Consider the following 17,619-nt stretch of genomic DNA (forward strand, 5'->3'; position numbering starts at 1 on the left):
TTAGGGGACAAGTTGGTGGGGGAGGAGCTAACTCTGTGGGGAGGAGTTTTCCTGTTATAAACGCAACAGTCCAGCAGTCGTTGGTATTACCGGAAATCCCCGCCCATTTATGGAAAACGAAACCTGTTCCCCAAATTCTGAAGAATCCATGAGGTTTTTCACCAGTGGCGGGAAGAAAAAGTAGGCTACTCAAAAACTTTACTTTTATGTAAAAAGTATCAATACGGTGGCATACTGCAATGTAGTAGTAGAAGAATTACGCCACGTCCGGTACCATGTCCTTATTTGGTGTTAAACCAGCGACGGCTCACAACATTGTTTGTCAAGCCTCCGTGTAGATAGACGGAAGGACATGAATTGTTTGAGAGAGTCGTGTCATTAACCAAGGTTTGTTTGTTGTTTCTGAACCAATGTTTTACGTTCTTTGTCAACATTTAAGGTGTATGTTTGATTTGTATATTGAGTTTAATTGATGCGATTTGTTTTTGTTACAGTTTGACGTTTGTTGTTGTTCATAATACATGGGTTTCCTGTCATTCCATTCCCTTCATTCCCCTTATGCAGCCAGTGAGGTAAATCCATGTGTTCATCATGTATGCATTATATTGTCATGTTAGTTATGTTTATGTGCTTAAGTAGGTTCATGTTGTGACCGAGACCTGTAAACAGGCCGTGTCTGGTCCGTGGGGATGCCGAGGGATAGGGACTGGAATAACCTATACCTTGAGCGCAGGTCGAACCGGCGGTCACTTGCGAGATCTTGAAATCCGAGGTCTGCTACGTGATCTGGGTTCTTCTTACTTCGTTCCAATTAACCTGCGTAGGCATCTGATATTTATGGTGTTGGGATGTCGGGAGTGATGTCACCCCTGACGTCCTGGTTGTGATGTCAGAGAGGCACTACGTTCCTTCGTAACAATTACTGATCGTTGTTTATTCATTGTTGTGTTGTGTGTTCATCAGTTTTGACGTTGGTCTATTGAGACAGTGAGCCTGGCTCAATAAAATCATCAGTAAACAGAAACGACTGACTCGTTCATGGAGGGAGTGACAGTATAGGCCTAAACTTAAAGTACCAAATTTCAAATGGCCGAAATGTATAGGCCTATATCTTATTGCTGAAGTGGTCAATGTATGTTTTGTAATAATGATCCAAATCTACAACTTAATGAACTAAAGTTTTCAAATACATTTAAACAATTCAATTAAAACAGGCTGTTATGCAGAATGGGTACATTTCAAACGAAAGTACAGGTCAATACAAAATCTGTTACTTTTATAGATATTATATACTTAGATAGATTTGATGATACAAACAAATAGTGCAGTGAGATCATTTTAAATGGGGGACTTACGGGCCAAATGAGAGGAGAAAGGAGTCTAGGGCTTTCTTTCTTAATGGATGTTGGCAGGGCGTTCCACATTTGAATGGCTTAGGAGCAAAATTAATTTAAACTCTTGTTTGAGCTGAATCTGGGTTGCACATGGTTTGTTGAACTCCCTCTGGTGTTGTGATTGTGGACTTCGTTGACATTAAGAAAGTATTTTGACGGGTACATGGGTAACTTTGTGGTGTAGCGAATCTTAATGTAGTAGACCATGCCGATTGCAAGTTGCTGTATAGCCTACTCTACTGTCATCAACCCTAAGCCATTCCAGCCTGTCAAAATGGGCAGGGGTAAGGTGGGTTCTGGGAGTAAGGCCTGCAAGTAGTAGCCTGACCAATTTGTTGACCAGTCTGGAGCCTTGTTTTAAGCCGGGCCTTTTGAGGTACTGTTGTACCATGAGGTGCATGCATAGTCGAAGAAACCTTGTATGAGGGTTCGTATGCATGTTAGGTGTTTTTGTTGACCAGTGAGGAGATCCTGTACAGGAATCTTGTTCTTTGTTTGACATTTTTGTATTGGTGGCCATTTTATCACAGGAAAGATTTGCTTCCAGGATGGAACCTATAGGTATGTAATTTCATCTTTCTGTGTGATAATATTGTCCCCCTGCAGTAACTGAGAAGCCGTTAGCCTTGCTCAGATTACTATTTGATTCAAAGGGAATGGATTCAGTTTTAACCAGGTGTAATGATAGTTTCTTATCAGCAAGCCAGAGTTCAGAGCTCGATCAGTTCAGAGTTCAGTTTTCAAACTGCAGTTAGTTTTTGTCTGATACCAGCATGGTAGAGTCATCCACGAACAGGGTGTGCGTGCGTGCAATGTGTGTGTTTTTACTTATATAAATAATGTTATGACAAGTTGGATTCAGAACAAGATAACAAGAGAAGGATCCGGGCACACAAAGTTAGAAAATGAGGAAGGATTGGATTCAGAACAAATTGAGAACATACATACGTATACCGGTAATAGGCTATAGCTGACAGTTAATGAAAGTAAAAATATCTGGATTCATGTTTCTTGTTTAGGGCTTTTTATTAGTCATTCTCTGAATCTCGCATAGAAGCTCTAGGTCGTCTAGGAGGTATCTCATGCATTCCCTGATTAGCGGGTGCTCTCTCTCTCTCTCTCTCTCTCTCTCTCTCTCTCTCTCTCTCTCACACACACACTTTTCTGTTTTTCTTTTCTTTCATTTCTGCAACACTGTCAGAACAAAATCATGCAACATCAAAATCTATGCTGTATCGAGGCCAATGTGCAACAGATCTTTTAGTTTGTTTTTTATCCACAAGATGGCAGCAGTTACCAGTACATGATGTAGCCTGTATACTACAGCAACTAGTAGGTAGCATGTAACATATTAGCTTGTGTGGAAGTTGAGACGGTTTCATTTGATTTCCTCCACCATGATTGTATCCATATTCACATTATTCTTTTCCATTTATTTTTAATTCAAAACACTGTAGCTAGAACATGTTCATTATAATTTATTTGTAGGCAGGAAGCAAACCATAGTCCTATACGCATACCTCTCAGTGCCATGCAATCCCACAAGAACACACAAGGCAGAGAGAGCCTCCTGTTGGCTCTGGCATAAGAGAAAGGAAGCTGGAAGCCTGGATTAGAGGCCATTCTGTGGTGTATGGCTGATAGGAGGCAGGTCATTCTGTGGTGTATGGCTGATAGGAGGCAGGTCATTCTGTATGGCTGATGGGAGGCAGGTCATTCTGTGGTGTATGGCTGATAGGAGGCAGGTCATTCTGTGGTGTATGGCTGATAGGAGGCAGGTCATTCTGTGGTGTATGGCTGATGGGAGGCAGGTCATTCTGTATGGCTGATGGGAGGCAGGTCATTCTGTATGGCTGATGGGAGGCAGGTCATTCTCTGGTGTATGGCTGATGGAAGGCAGGTCATTCTCTGGTGTATGGCTGATGGAAGGCAGGTCATTCTGTGGTGTATGGCTGATGGGATCTGTGTTGTACTCGGCCGGTACATGGATGATGGGATCCGGGTTGTAGACGGGGGTGAAGGTGATGGGGATGGGTCTTCCGAGCTGGTAGAGAATGATGGAGGACAGCACCATGCCCAGAAACTGCATAGCAGACAGACAGACGCACAGTAAAACCACTTAACGATATTACTCACATGTCAGCTGATTCTATTATTGTCACGCATTATTGCCAGTTGGTCTGACCCTAAGGCCCAAACCACACCAATGCAACTAGTCGCAACAACTCCATGCAAGTGCCATTGGGGATAACGGTTGGATGCAACTACATGCAACCATTTGGTTGCAAGGAGTTGCATGGCGAATTATTGGTGTGATTTGGGCCTAAGAAGTAAACCTTCTTCAGATCTACACCAACGCCACCAGTACGTTGTATCAGATCAATTAACCACTTTAAGACTTTAAAGGGCTGTATTCTGTGGGCTAGATTTTGAAGGTGCGTTTTACCTATTACAGTAATATGAGCTGGGGGCGTGAGGTATGTCATATTGCAATTTTAAGCATGTTAAGAAGCGCTTTCGACACCCCGTGGAGTGCGCAAAACGGCCTTGAATTAGTCATGGGAGTGTTTAAGGCGTGTTTGAGAGTTACCCAATCAACATGTCCGTACTATTTTCTTTACCAGTCAGCTGATGTCACATACGGAATGCGCACTTTGGGGATCGTTATTATTACATTTCTTCAGGCTGGCACCATAGAAGACATGACATATATGACTTTGTCACATTTGGGTTAATTATTCCTATTGCACTGCATGCTGTCACCTTCATGCCTCAAAATAAGTTGTTTCTATTGAGAAACACCAGTAAAATTATATTTTAATTTAAATTATAATTATATTATATTTGAAATGAGTAATGAGTTGAATGCCTGGTGCGTATGCCTGTGATGCGGTATGGTCCCGTGATGGTATGGTCTTCGCTCGTAGCATTTTATTGAAGAAGACTTGAATCAAGTGTGATACAGCGTATGAAAGCAAACTTCCCAAGGATTATGCATATGTTTTTGGTTTTTTTTAAGGTTGAGAAATGAAAGAATTATGGCCGTTTCTAATCTCAACATTCCCAATAAAATGACGCAATAAAAAGACGCTGTTGCCATGTCTCAGAGAAACAAGTAAATAGGTCTATACAAATAATCCCAAAATAAGCGCATATAACAGGGGTCTGTAACCTATTTTAAATGAAGTGCCATGTTTTTATTTTCTAGATATTGAGTCTGCCATATCCAGATTAATTTTAATGACACCACATTAAAATAAAAAACATATTTTGATTGTCCACAAATATAAAGTTCTTACATCTTTTTAAATATTTTCTTGCACATTGTTATAATGATCATTATATATCCGCCTGCAGTCAGAGTTCATAGTTTTAATGAATGAATGTGATGCATTGTGAGCTGGTAGATCTGCTATTTTCAAAATGTAATTACATTTTTGTATTAGCCGTCCTTAGTTGGGCAAATGCATTCATCTGGGGATGCCTGACATGGGAATGTGCTGTGTGAGGATCACTGGTTTAAACAACATTAGGAGAGAAACCTTTAGAAACAAGAAAAGCAACCACAACTACCAATATTTACAAGCAACTTTACAGAAAAAGAAGCCGCTTATAATAAACAGACTTGGCAACACTCCAGCAGCGTCCCAGAGCCGCTCAAGTGTAAAATCAAACAGTGCTTTTATCTGCTTTTGCGTTTATGAGGTGCCTAGACCCACGTCTAATCGTTATGCGCAGGTCAAGGGGCTTAATAGCAAATTGCGCAAAGCGAAAATAATTAACATATGGACACTCCCACAATGCTAAAATATTCAGCAACGTCGTATTCCATATGTGTGTGCGTTCAACACGGGACGATAAGGCTTTCATAATACGATTGTGCGCAGAGCGAGGCCAATTTATGTATTACCACATGGTAAAACGCACCTTCAAAATCCAGCCCTGTGTGTCTTAAGTACCAGGTCTTATTACTTAACTTAAGATCTGGAGGCGTGGTCATTGCTCTTTGGCCACTCAGAATAGCCAGATGGCATTGATCACGCCTCCAGATGAACCTGTGTACTGGCGCCCTCTACTGAAAGTGATGTCAGACTTCTGTGCTCTATTGGCCTGAATATAAGACTATGTTTTTTTTCCAATAGACACATCCTAAAATAATGGGGTCGTATTATAATCGGGGATTAGACTAGTTGGCATTCAATGTTCTTTTTCCACAAATGAGTCTTGAAAAATGGGGCGTTGTCTTATAATCCGAGTCGTTTTATATTCGGCTAATTCGGGACAATGCGGCCGGGTATATCGGTAGTAGGATGTTGAGGTTGGAAGTTTTGGAACTGCCAGGCAGGAGGCCTGAGGAAGGCCAAAGAGAAGATGTATATGGATGTAGTGAAAGAGGACATGAAGTTAGTTGGTGTGAGAGAAGAGGAGGCAGAGGACAGGGTGAGATGGAGGCAGATGATTCGCTGTGGCGACCCCTGAAGGGAAAAGAAGAAGAAGTGCGTGCGTGTGTCTATACCTACACTGAGCACAGCAAGACCAAGTGTCACTGCCACTGTGACGTCAACACGCATACGCACGTAGCGCAGGTACACTGGGAAGCAAGTCTGGGTGGGAAAACAAGCAAAAGAGATCACACACACACACACACACACATACAGTGCATGTGTGTGTCAACTCACCTCTTTGAAAATGAGCCTATTTTTTACCTGCAGAGAGAGAGAGAGAGAAAGCAGAAAACTAAGTTAGAGAGAGAGAGAGTGTGTGTGTGTGTGTGTGTGTGTGTGTGTGTGTGTGCGTGCGCTTGCCATGGCCCGTGAACTGGCAGTGTGACATTGGCTCTCGCTCACGTCAGCGAGACAGTGGCAGGACGCCGGCACTTTGGCCCTCCAGTCTGTGACACTGAACAGACCACAACAGCTCCCCTAGGGGACAGAAGGGTGGGTGCATTATGGGGGTGACTAGTGGTGGGGAAAAACATTACTCACTCAGTTAAGGCCTATTCATAGTTTGGATTTTCGGTGGTGAGGTGACCAGACGTACACACGTACTGTACACACAGAGACGTCACGTGGTGCATTTCTAAATGGATGATCAAGATCTTCAAAGTGACACTAGTACGTTTTCAAATAGGCCAGTGGTAGGAGTAAAAGTATAATATTTGCCTCTGAGATGCACTAGTGAAGTAGAAGTATTGAAAATTGGAAATACTCAAGTAAGGTAAAAGTACCAAAGATTTTTTTCATTCAAGTACAGTACTTCAGTAAATGTACTTTACACCACTGAGAAAGGGACTGGATGAGTGGCAGATGTATAATTGCTTGGGTTGATGGTTCTATTCCCGTACCTGTTTCTGGAAGTAGTTCATATCTTCTTGGAACTGCTCGCTGGCTACATCAAGAGGTACACGAGAGTGTAGACGTAGTTTGATGTGCTGCTCCTGCTGCGCACACACACACACACACACACACACGCACACGCATGCACGCACACACAAATGCACAGATTCTACATGAAATGACACAATGCACAAAGTAAACACAGACTGACACTAACAACAATAAAAGGTAATGTCCAGGTGGAAAGTAATAATTACATTTAGTATACTGTACAATTTTTAGGTATTTACTTTAGTTGAGAAGTTGAGTAATTCCAATTTCCAGTAGGCCTACTTTTACTTCTACTCCACTATAGGACCACTACATCTCAGAGACTAAGTATTGTACATTTACTACACTACAATTATTTGAAAACTTTAGCTACTATATTACATTGTAGATTTGGCCCTGTATGCATTTCAGCCATTTGATAATAGCAGATCTACAAACTCACTTGTAGAACTTCTAGATTGGTAACAACAGTCTAACGGCATATTTCTATATTGCAGTATTGATACTTTTTCCCACCATGCACTGGTTATGTCTTGCATTGTTTTGTTTGTTGCGCGGACTCACCAAAGCACGGCCAACGTGCTGATGGATCCCCAGTGTGAACAGGGATGAAGACCCCAAAGTCATCAACACCAGGAACTGATTGGTCAAATAAGACATATTGAATGGAGAAAGATGATAACTTTTCAACCTATCTTCATATAATATAGGTCTTCACTAATAATCATTAAAAATGGCACGATTTTTTTCCTACTCGGTCTGTGGAGTGCTGTGGGCAGTTTAGAAACAGTCCTCCAGTGACATCATCATTAGGCAGATTTTATTTTTTATGTTTAGATTTTCATTATCGTGAGAACGATGGCTTCCATTTTCGTATTGCAACTTTTCAGGACTAGAAAGCCCGCAGTTTCTATTAGCTTGTATTTCCCATCGATGATGTCACTGGAGGACGGTTTCTGAATGGAGACTCTTTCCCAGCAAGCACGGTCATACCTGGACGAATTAGTGACGTCTATAGATTGGGGCCATATAAGCTATATTATTTCAACTGGTGAAGACGTCCTGGAAGACGTCAATACAAATTGACGGCTACAATAACCTTAATATAATAATAGAGAAAATACATCATAAATACATACTGAAACCAGACGGAATCGTTAAGGAAAGTTTGTGCATGTACATAGACCTATATGTAAACTCTTAATTCGAATTTTTCCAGACATTCAGTTACAAAAACCTTTTGGGGCTGATATGGATCACGGGCTGTACTGTAGATATTATCACGTTTTGCGGATGTTTGTGCAAAAGCCCGGCTCTTGATCTTTAAAAGAAAATGTCTAAAAATCTGAAAAAAACGAATCAAATGCTGAGAGCAACAAATTTAACTGATTGTGATTTCACAGCACTAAAGGAGGAGCAAAGCGGACTTTGCTGACTTTATTACATTAGTTTTGCAGTTCAAGCTGTGTGTGTGTGTGTGTGTGTGTGTGTGTGTACTTGCACTCACAACAGTGACAGCGGCTGAGTTGTCTGTGTTTGCTCCATACAGCCTCAGGACACAGAGCAGAGCGATGCTGAATCCCAGGAGGAGCAGTGGTGTCAGGCTTAGCTCACTGCTCTCCAGCTGCAGAATCACACACACGCACACGCACACAAATGTAGGACCGTGATCTACAAAGTACTCAAATTCTTTACTTAAGTAGCAATACTGCAATATAAAAGTACTCTGTTATGAGTAAAAGTACAAAAGTATTGGCATAAAAATGTACTTGAAGTAAAAGTAGGCCTCATTATTGCAGAATGTCCTGTTTCAAGTTTTCAAATGTATGAAAAATCATTTGAAAATATAGCAGATCTACATGCTCACAATGCGACACATTGTGAGCATGTAGATCAGCTATTTTGTTATGTTTAGTTTTTTTTTAAAGATATGTTTTAGGGCTTTTTTGCCTTTATTGATAGATTTACAGGGAACGGGGAGAGAGATGGGAGGGAAGACAAGACACACAGCAAAGGTCATCGGGATCGGGACTCGAACCCGCGACACGCTGTCAGGCTTCACTACAGCATTATTACACTTTATATAGGTCACCACAGACACCGTTTAGAGTCCATGAGGTCTGCGTGTACTATGTACACCAACATTTAAATGTCGGCTATCGGGGCGAGAGTTATCTGTCTAACTTCCTTTGACACGTTTCCTTTGGTACTCGACACAATGATATGATCTTGTGAAAACATGCTTATCATCTGGAAGGAACCCCAACCAAAAACACACGATCTGTTCTTTGTGTCCATGGAAACAGTGGTGTAAAGTAACTTAGTACATTTACAATTTTGAGGTATTTGTATTTGAGTATTTAACATTTCCAATACTTTTACTTCTACTCCACTACATCTCAGAGGCAAATATTGTACTTTTACTTACAAAACATACATCAACCACTTCATTTTGGCCATTTGAAAATAGCCGATGTACAAGCTCATAATGCATCGCATTGTGAGCTTGTAGATCTGCCATTTTCAAAAGATTGTTATACATTTGATACATTTGATACTTTTGGTACTTAAATTTTGCATTTTTATGTCAATACTTTTGTACTTTTACTCAAGTACATTTAGAATTCCAGACTTGTACTTGTAACAGAGTAGGCTATTTCTATATTGCAGTATTGATACTTTTACTTAAGTAAAACATGTGAGTAGACTACTTGTTCCACTGGTACAACACACAGGTGTCTCTTCGGCAGCCTCAGCACATCGTTTCACAGGGAAATACAGTCAACTCCTGTTTCAAAATATATATACATTTTGTATACAAAGAGTTCAATGAACATTGAGGGTTTTACATAAACTCAAATCGTCTCCAAAATCTGTGAGAAAAAGACCAATTCCTCCTGATAAAACAAGCTGACTTTGTAGTTTTGCTCAAACAGATGCATGTTATTTTGACTTTTGAGTTTACTCAGCCATGTTCTGTCCTGGACTCCTGGTCACATTTCATTGCAATGAATTCAAAATGTAAAATGAGATTTTTTTCAAGTGTAAAATGTTTAGATAACAGTTTAGGTTTTGATACATTTCCATTGTGGCTTAGTTCAAAACACGTATGATTGCAGGGTTTACAAATTACAACACAAAGCTGCTTTTGGTCATTTTAGTCTTGTCAATTTAACCCATTTTGGGCGGGAACCACTTTTGGTGTTTTAAACATTATGTTATAATTTTGCTATTGAAAAATAGCAGATCTACAAGCTCGTAGCTCTACAAGCTACGAGCTTGTAGGTAGTAGGTTGCTATTTTTGAAAAATGTGGCGCAAATCATTGAATATATATTTCAGAGCGAACATTTTTAACTAAAATATTTGCTTCTGGGGTCCCTGGAACTACATATTTTCAGATGGGGGTCCGTGGCCCAATAGAGAGAATTCTGGGGTCCTTGACATGAAAAAGGTTGAGCACCGCTGACATAGAAGAAACATAGGTTTTTCAGAAAAATGTTAGGATTTAGAAGCCTTTTTTTAAATCGACCTCAGTCCAAAATGGGTTCAAACTGAGCCAGCCTAGAACTATTACCAATAAGTACACACAAAAATGTAGTTTGCTATTAGACATCCAGTACACTATCAGATACATTATGTTGTATAATTGTGAAGTATACTAACCTCTCCATGTTTCTGTTCATAGAGGACGTGCACAGTGATAGCGCATACTAATATCATCACAGCATACACCTGCAAACAAAACCATACACACCATAACAGCACAGCAGTCACAACACAACGCAATGCAGCCCTATTTTGGGCAAGGTTTTCACAAATCTTAAGAAATGTTCAGGAATGTAGAAAATAGCAGATTCGACATTCGTGTAGATCGGCTATTTTAGCAATAAAAACAATGCTTGTATAAACGGCCTTAAGTGTTTAAATAATACTAATTAATACTCATTACCGCGAAGAGGACTTTGAAGGCAGTAAAAAGGCACTTGATGTAGATGCTCACTTCAGCCATCACAGCAGCAGATTGCAAACAAAAACCTCCAGGAAGTGTGCAAAGCTATCAAATGTGTTGCTGTCTTCAAGACAGTCATGCCCAGGAGAAATGAGAGAGTTAGGAGTGAGTGAAGGTAATAATAGCAGTCTGTCTCTGTTTGATTCCAGCCAATGACAAGCTGAATGGGGGAGTGACGTCGCCAGTGTACCTGTATTTCTTTTTTGAAGGGCGCTATAGCCCCTCCTATATCCAGCTTTCGGGGTATGTCCACATACTTTGTCCTACACAAACATTAAATTCCCATTGACAATGAATGGAGAATTTTGCTCAGACCCTATTTGCTCATAGTGTCCGAGCAAATCGGCTTAGTGTCCATTTTACATCATGATTGAGTCAAATGTTTATTTACCTTCTTCGCCCTAATGCCCTTTGCTGCCGTTGCTCTGCCACTCTTTGCTTCTAGCCCTCACATGAAATGCAAAAAAGAAAGAAATCCCTTTCTGGCCAAAAAGTGCATTTTATACATGTGGTGGGGGGCTCAGAGTGTGGGGGGCTACTATATCTCTGCTTCTCTGCTAGTACTATAGGCTTTTTAATTACACAAACTGCCTTTGTATTGGTGAGTACAGCAATGTCCCTGTTCACCTATGTGACTAGTGACTACCTATGTGACTATGTGACTATGAGCACCAGTATGACTATGAGTACCAGTAGGGGCGCTGTTGTGCCAGAGAGAGAGATAGTGCTGCACTGTTGCCTGCTAATGAGAGAGGGGGGGGGGGGGGGGAGTTGCACCACTCAGTTCACACAGGTGTGATTTTTATATTTACGCTACAGACGAGAGGCTGGTCTGCATTTATGCGAGCGTGGGAAGAGAACAGTTCCATAGCTCTAATGATGGCATTAGAGCTATATGGACCAGAGCTACTCTCTCCCCCTCTCTCAGCTCCCCCCTCTCTCTCTCTCTTTCGGCTCCTATCTGTCTCTCCCCCCACGGCCCGCCTCTATCTGCCACTTATATATAACGGGTCAGGGTCAGGGTGTCCCCTGTGGCACCTGTAGGCAGACACTGAACCCCAAATTCCTCCCGATGTGCTGGTTGGTGCCGTGCATGGCTTCCGCTGCAATCGGTGTACGAATGTGTGTGTGAATGGGTGCAAGTAAAGCACATTCTCTGTAATGCGCCTTTGGATAAAGGCGCTATATAAATGCACCATTTACCATTTACCACACCCGTTATGCAATGCTCAGCCAATCGCAGCACAGAATGACACACCTTCCAGCCAATTACAGCATGCAATACGGTGAATACGCTTTACGTCCTAAAATTTCGTCCTATGTTGTTGATGACAAAAGGAGGACAGAATTACTATCAAATTATTAGTTAGGTTATAGATTTGGCTGTGGAACCCCGTCTGAAAATATTTGGTGCCTCGCATGAGACATTTTTTTAAATGGTGCTATTAACCGCTCCACCCCACCCCACTTCCCGTCGCCATGGCCACCCCACCCCACCCCACTTCCCGTCGCCATGGTATCATTTATTTATTTATTTTCTTATTTACTGCAACTGACAGGAGTAAAAATAACATTTGCCCTGTGGACAACACATCTCAATCTTCTCCAAATAAAAAATTGAATTTTGGAACTGCATCTGCAAGAGATTAGGCCTTGTCTGAACAACACAACACAACACGCCCAGACAACACACCCAGCTTACTTACAACTTACAACTTACTGCATCAAACGTATTTATTAGCACTAGTGCGAATAAATAAGTTTGATGCAGTAAGTTGTCCGTCTCTGTTCCCTGGAGTGTGCAGTGCAGTCCCTTCCTTGGAAGGTTTTTCCTCATTTTTGATATAATATATAAACACACACACACACACACACACACACACACACACCTGTGTATATATGGACATTGGACTACTAGGCTACTGTTTGTCTAATTTAGTGGTTTTCAACCCTGACTTATTCAGCCATTTCATGTTGTCAAAATACAAATTATTCTATACATTGTCTAATTGTGTAGACTTCTTGTAAATTAAGTTCTACAGATGTTTAAGAATAAATGGGACCAATTTTGGACCCGTCATGCACTCTAGAGTTAAAGAGATATAAGGGTCCATTTGGTTACCATGCAACTCCCCAGTCTCCATCATTCAGCTGTGGACCACCTGGAACCCTATCAAGGACCACTGGTGGTCCCCGGACCACATGTTGAGAGCCACATGGTCCAATTGAGCGAGTGGACAAACTGCTGAAGTGCTCTCCACTTATCCCCACTACAACGACTGAATAATTCGGCTGAATTTAATTTCACAATTACTTCACTTCATTAACATCTGCCAATGGGAAACCTCAATGGGAAATGGATGATACGCCCGTTTGTCTGCCCTGGGGAGATCTCGCGTGCGAAGATGACATAAAATAAAAATCCTTCTTTAGTTCTCCTTCTGTGGTCTCCCTCTCCCCCTCCCCCTCTCTCCCTCCCTCCCTCCCCTTCTCCATCACCATTTATCTCTCTCTCCCTCCCATCTCTCTCTACCCCTCTCTCTCCCCTCTCTCTCTACCCTCTCCCTCTCTCTCTCCCTCTCTCTCTCTCTCGCCACCTATACACCACGCCTATCTCTGCTTCTTATCTCGCTTCGAGGACACATTCGTCTCGCATCATGCCTTCATCCATCCATCCATCTATCCATCCATTCACCCTCTCTTCCGCACGTCAGAAAACAACCAATATTGTAGAAATACGGGTAGAGATCAGTTGCAATTGATTCCGATATAGACGCGGACGTTTATCCTAGCTGTGTTCAAAACGAGGTATGAAACAAACAAGCCGCGCCACGCATGCAGTCAGTTGTTTACGCTCTCCTCCTCAATAATGAGAAGAGAAGGCAGAAATGTGCTTCACACTTCGCAGGGGAACGTTGCATTGATCGGAATACCTGTCTGTCTATAGTGTCGCGTCTACCTAAGGATGTGTGCAGAGGAGAGGCAGTGGGGCACATGCTTCCATGACCGAGCCTGCATAGCCTGTTCTTTCTCTGTAATGGACTGACGCGTTAATATGATTTAGACCCTACAGAACAAGTCCGTTTATAGCCTGCTACATTTTTCCATTGAACCGGTTCTGGTTTGGCTTCTTTTGTTATTTTTTCAACCCGTCTTGGATGCTCGAGTCGAGCGAGGGGCGAAGGCGAGGCTTTCAAGGATGGGAAGACTAAGAAGATGCATGACAGTTCTGTCATTATTCATATCTTTACAACTGGCCATTTCAGGTGAGTGCCATTAAATAATAGGCTAGCAGGTATAAACGGATAAGGATGTTGCCAATGTTTGACTCCATGTATGTTTTGAGCCACTGTCGCCGTGGTTCTCAACCAGTGGTCCGGGGACCACCAGTGGTCCTTGAGGGGGTTCCAGCAGGTTGCAGGTTGTCCCCAGCTAAATTATGGAGAGATTTTGGAATTATGGAGGTAATTATGGTTACCATTTGGTAACCAAATGGAATTCTAGATCTTCAACTCTTGAGAGTGTAAAATCAAACCAAATGGACCCATAAGAGTCCATTTGGTTTAATTTCACACTCTCAAGAGTTAAACTATTGTTAAAATTCTAAAGATTTACAAGAAGTCTACACAGGGATGTAAGAATTGTTATTTTGATCAACGTTTGCCTTTCATCTCTCCCATATGGTACCAACGTCAATACAGCATGGAATTGTGGACAAAATCTTATCCAACGAGAACAAAATATTCTTTAGTTTTGGGTCTGAGAGGCTAAAAATCTCATTAAATGGTGGTGCGTACGTAGCTCAAATGCATAATTATATATATATATATATATATATATATATATATATATATATATATATTTTTTTTTTTTTTTTAATTTATATTCATATATTCTTTACGCCCAAATATGGAGTCTATGCAGATGCCCAGAACATCATTGTGATGTATGGATATATCCATATATGGATATATAGGTGATGATCAGGTCTGGCCAATTGGCTAATTCGGGCCCTGCATGTCCAGAGCCTGGGCACAGCCTTTTGTGGTGGTTCTGGACAACCTTGCATCTGACCGGCTCAAGGCCGGGCACTGCACTCCCTGTAGTGGTGTGGGATGCGTGTACAGATAGACAAGACCGGTGCCTGGCTGTAGTTGAGCACATGCAAGAGTCTGTAACGATGGAAGTTGGAGATCCATGCTGTCTCTCTGTGTCCCTTTATTATATGTGTCAGGCATGCCCACATGAGCTCCATATAGAGATTTAGCTAGGGGTGATCAGGTCCAGAGCCCGGGCAGACGCTTTTGTGCTGGTTCTGTACAACTGGCTATCCGACGGACTCGACACTGGGCACTGCACTCCCTGTGGATCGCGTGTGTAGAATTTGAAGTCGGTGGGAAGAATGGTTCTCGAGTTACGTGGATTACAAGACGTGCACACGTACAGTATACGTACAGTGAGACTTGGTGCATGTATGGATAGATAGATGGACCGTGATAAGGGTAGGCCTATATCCCCAGTACGAAATGAGGAACAGAATCTGCCTGGCCACCAGACGAGTTGTTTGGGGTTGGGGGTCACCGTGATCCTGATTTGCAGACTCGAGTATAGCGTCATTATCCTCATAATAAAACAATCAGGCACACGAGGGAGGGATTATATTTTCTGCAATGAAGGGTGCTTCATTAAAAACAGCAAGATACATTGTAAACTATAGCCTATAGCTTTTATTGTAGGACCGGCGCCTTATATTGGCAGAGAGAAAGAGTCCAAACCGAATATAGGCTACCATTACACAAAAAATGTGGATTACTTTGCTTGCAGTGATCATGATTACATGATTGCACCATGCAGGTCAGTGAGGTTTGGACATATTATGTTGACTGTCTTGTGCGGGAGCTTGTTTGAACGCTTGTCCATTTTGGTGCATGGACTAACCTTGGACATATAATTATGAGCAATGCATTTAATGGAACGGATACAAGCGATTATTTCTTAAGAGGGGGCAGAGGAAATGGGTTTAGATTGTGAGGGTGATGATGTGGTATAGAAAGGGGTGTACGAAACCCCAAATAATAATAATAAAGGCCTAATCCAACCAGCAGATGTACAGTATTGCGATATTTCACTCGCTGGTTCAGCACCATTGATATAAACCCACTAAAACTCTCCAGAAAGAAAAATGTGTAACCAGCCATGAATCAAACACAGAAACAGAGGCTAGTGCAGTGGGTCCATTATTTATTCTGCATTTGAGCCATGGACCACCATTTCATGAGATTTAGCCTCTCAACCCATTTTGGCCTGACATAAAAATAAAAGTCTTCTAAATCCTGACAGTTTTCTGAAATACCTATGATTCTATATCAGTGGTTCTCAATATTGTCAAGGTCAAGGACCACAAAAATGATATGTAATTGGCCACCGACCCCCATTTGAAAATGTTGTTCCAGGGATCCCCCAGAAGCAATGTTTTGAGTTAAAAATGTTCGCTCTGAAAGAATATATTCCAAATTTGCGACACATTTTCACGATTTTTCAAAAATAGCAGACCTACAAGCTCGTAGCGCGGCACAATGAGCTTGTAGATTTGCTATTTTAGCAGATCTAACGTAGCTGGGGGACCACCTGGAACCCTCCCAAGACCACTGGTTGAAAACCACTGGACTAGTAGTGAGTACACAGCGTTGTTAAATGCAAAGGAATGCCACCCAGGCCAGGGCACACCTTTTGTTCTTCATTTATGATTGATTATATTAGATTATTATTTCATTTCATCATCATGATTGTATTTCATTTCATTCCATTCCATTTCATTGGGGATGTAAGGTTATATTATTATTCTGTGAACTGTGGTTGAATCGAGGAACTTAATCCTACTATAAATGCGGCTCTGCGCGCGTGCGTGTGTGTGTGTACGGTTGTGATGGACGTAACTCGAGAACCGTTTGCCCCACCGACTTCACATTCGACACACGAGTTCCACACCCCCACAGGGAGTGCAGTGCCTGGTATCGGATCCCCGGTTCTCCAGAACCACCACAAAAGGCTCTGGTCAGGCTCTGCCAGTGGGCCTAATCAGCCTAAATCCCCTCACCTGTGCAATGTCCAGCCTCTGTCTCAGCCAATTGATTGCCATGGCAACCCCACACTTGCCAATTGATTACTTAACCAGTCCACTCTTCAGACAGATACAGAGATCTCCATGTGGGACACAGACAGACAGTTAAAATAGGTGGTAGGTATTGCATACTAGATCTCCATATAGTATGTGCACAAAAGGGACAGACTGGTGCTATGACAACGGTTGCATGTTCCCAAGTAGGCCGGTGGCCGACGGGCACGTACAGGTCTAGTACTATACATTTACTAAAGCTGTGAAACAGTTTATCGTTCTTCTTGGTATTATTTGCACTACAATGATTCAGAGTGACTCTCACAGTCTGGGACTGGCAATCGGTTGGGCAGCTAAACACTCACTGTGCAAGGCACTGGTTGCCAGTGGTTGGACAGCATGCCATGCAGGGGTCCTGTTCAGATTAGGACCAGAGTTTGTGTTGCTAAATGTGTGTTTACAGGTGAGGAAAAAAGAAACTATGAGATTATGGGCTGTATTTTGCGTGTCTTAAGTACCAGGTCTTATTCCCTAACTTGAGTAAACTAAAGACCTGGAGGCGTGGTCAATGCTCTTTGGCCACTCAGAATAGCCAAATGGCATTGATCACGCCTCCAGGTCTTTAGTTTACTCAAGTTAGGGAATAAGACCTGGTACTTAAGACACGCAAAATACAGCCCAAAGTGTATAATTAAATGTGACAGTGAACATT

The 17,619-nt window shown here is 42.0% G+C and overlaps 1 protein-coding gene across 1 annotated transcript in view; it reads left to right on the forward strand.

Annotated features, from left to right (window-relative positions):
- Positions 1–12,271: 12,271 nt before the first annotated feature.
- Positions 12,272–17,619, forward strand: part of ptprr (protein tyrosine phosphatase receptor type R) — a gene marked incomplete at its 5' end in the record, with an annotated part of 48,226 nt that continues 42,878 nt past the window's right edge. Inside the window, one exon of the mRNA XM_080757008.1 lies at positions 12,272–12,308. Coding sequence (XP_080613134.1) covers positions 12,272–12,308 — 37 coding nt within the window. The remainder of the gene's footprint in view (positions 12,309–17,619) is intronic.

The sequence above is a fragment of the Protomyctophum bolini genome (assembly GCF_963924005.1).
Source record: "Protomyctophum bolini genome assembly, chromosome: 23".
In the NCBI taxonomy this organism is placed as follows: Eukaryota; Metazoa; Chordata; class Actinopteri; order Myctophiformes; family Myctophidae; genus Protomyctophum; species Protomyctophum bolini.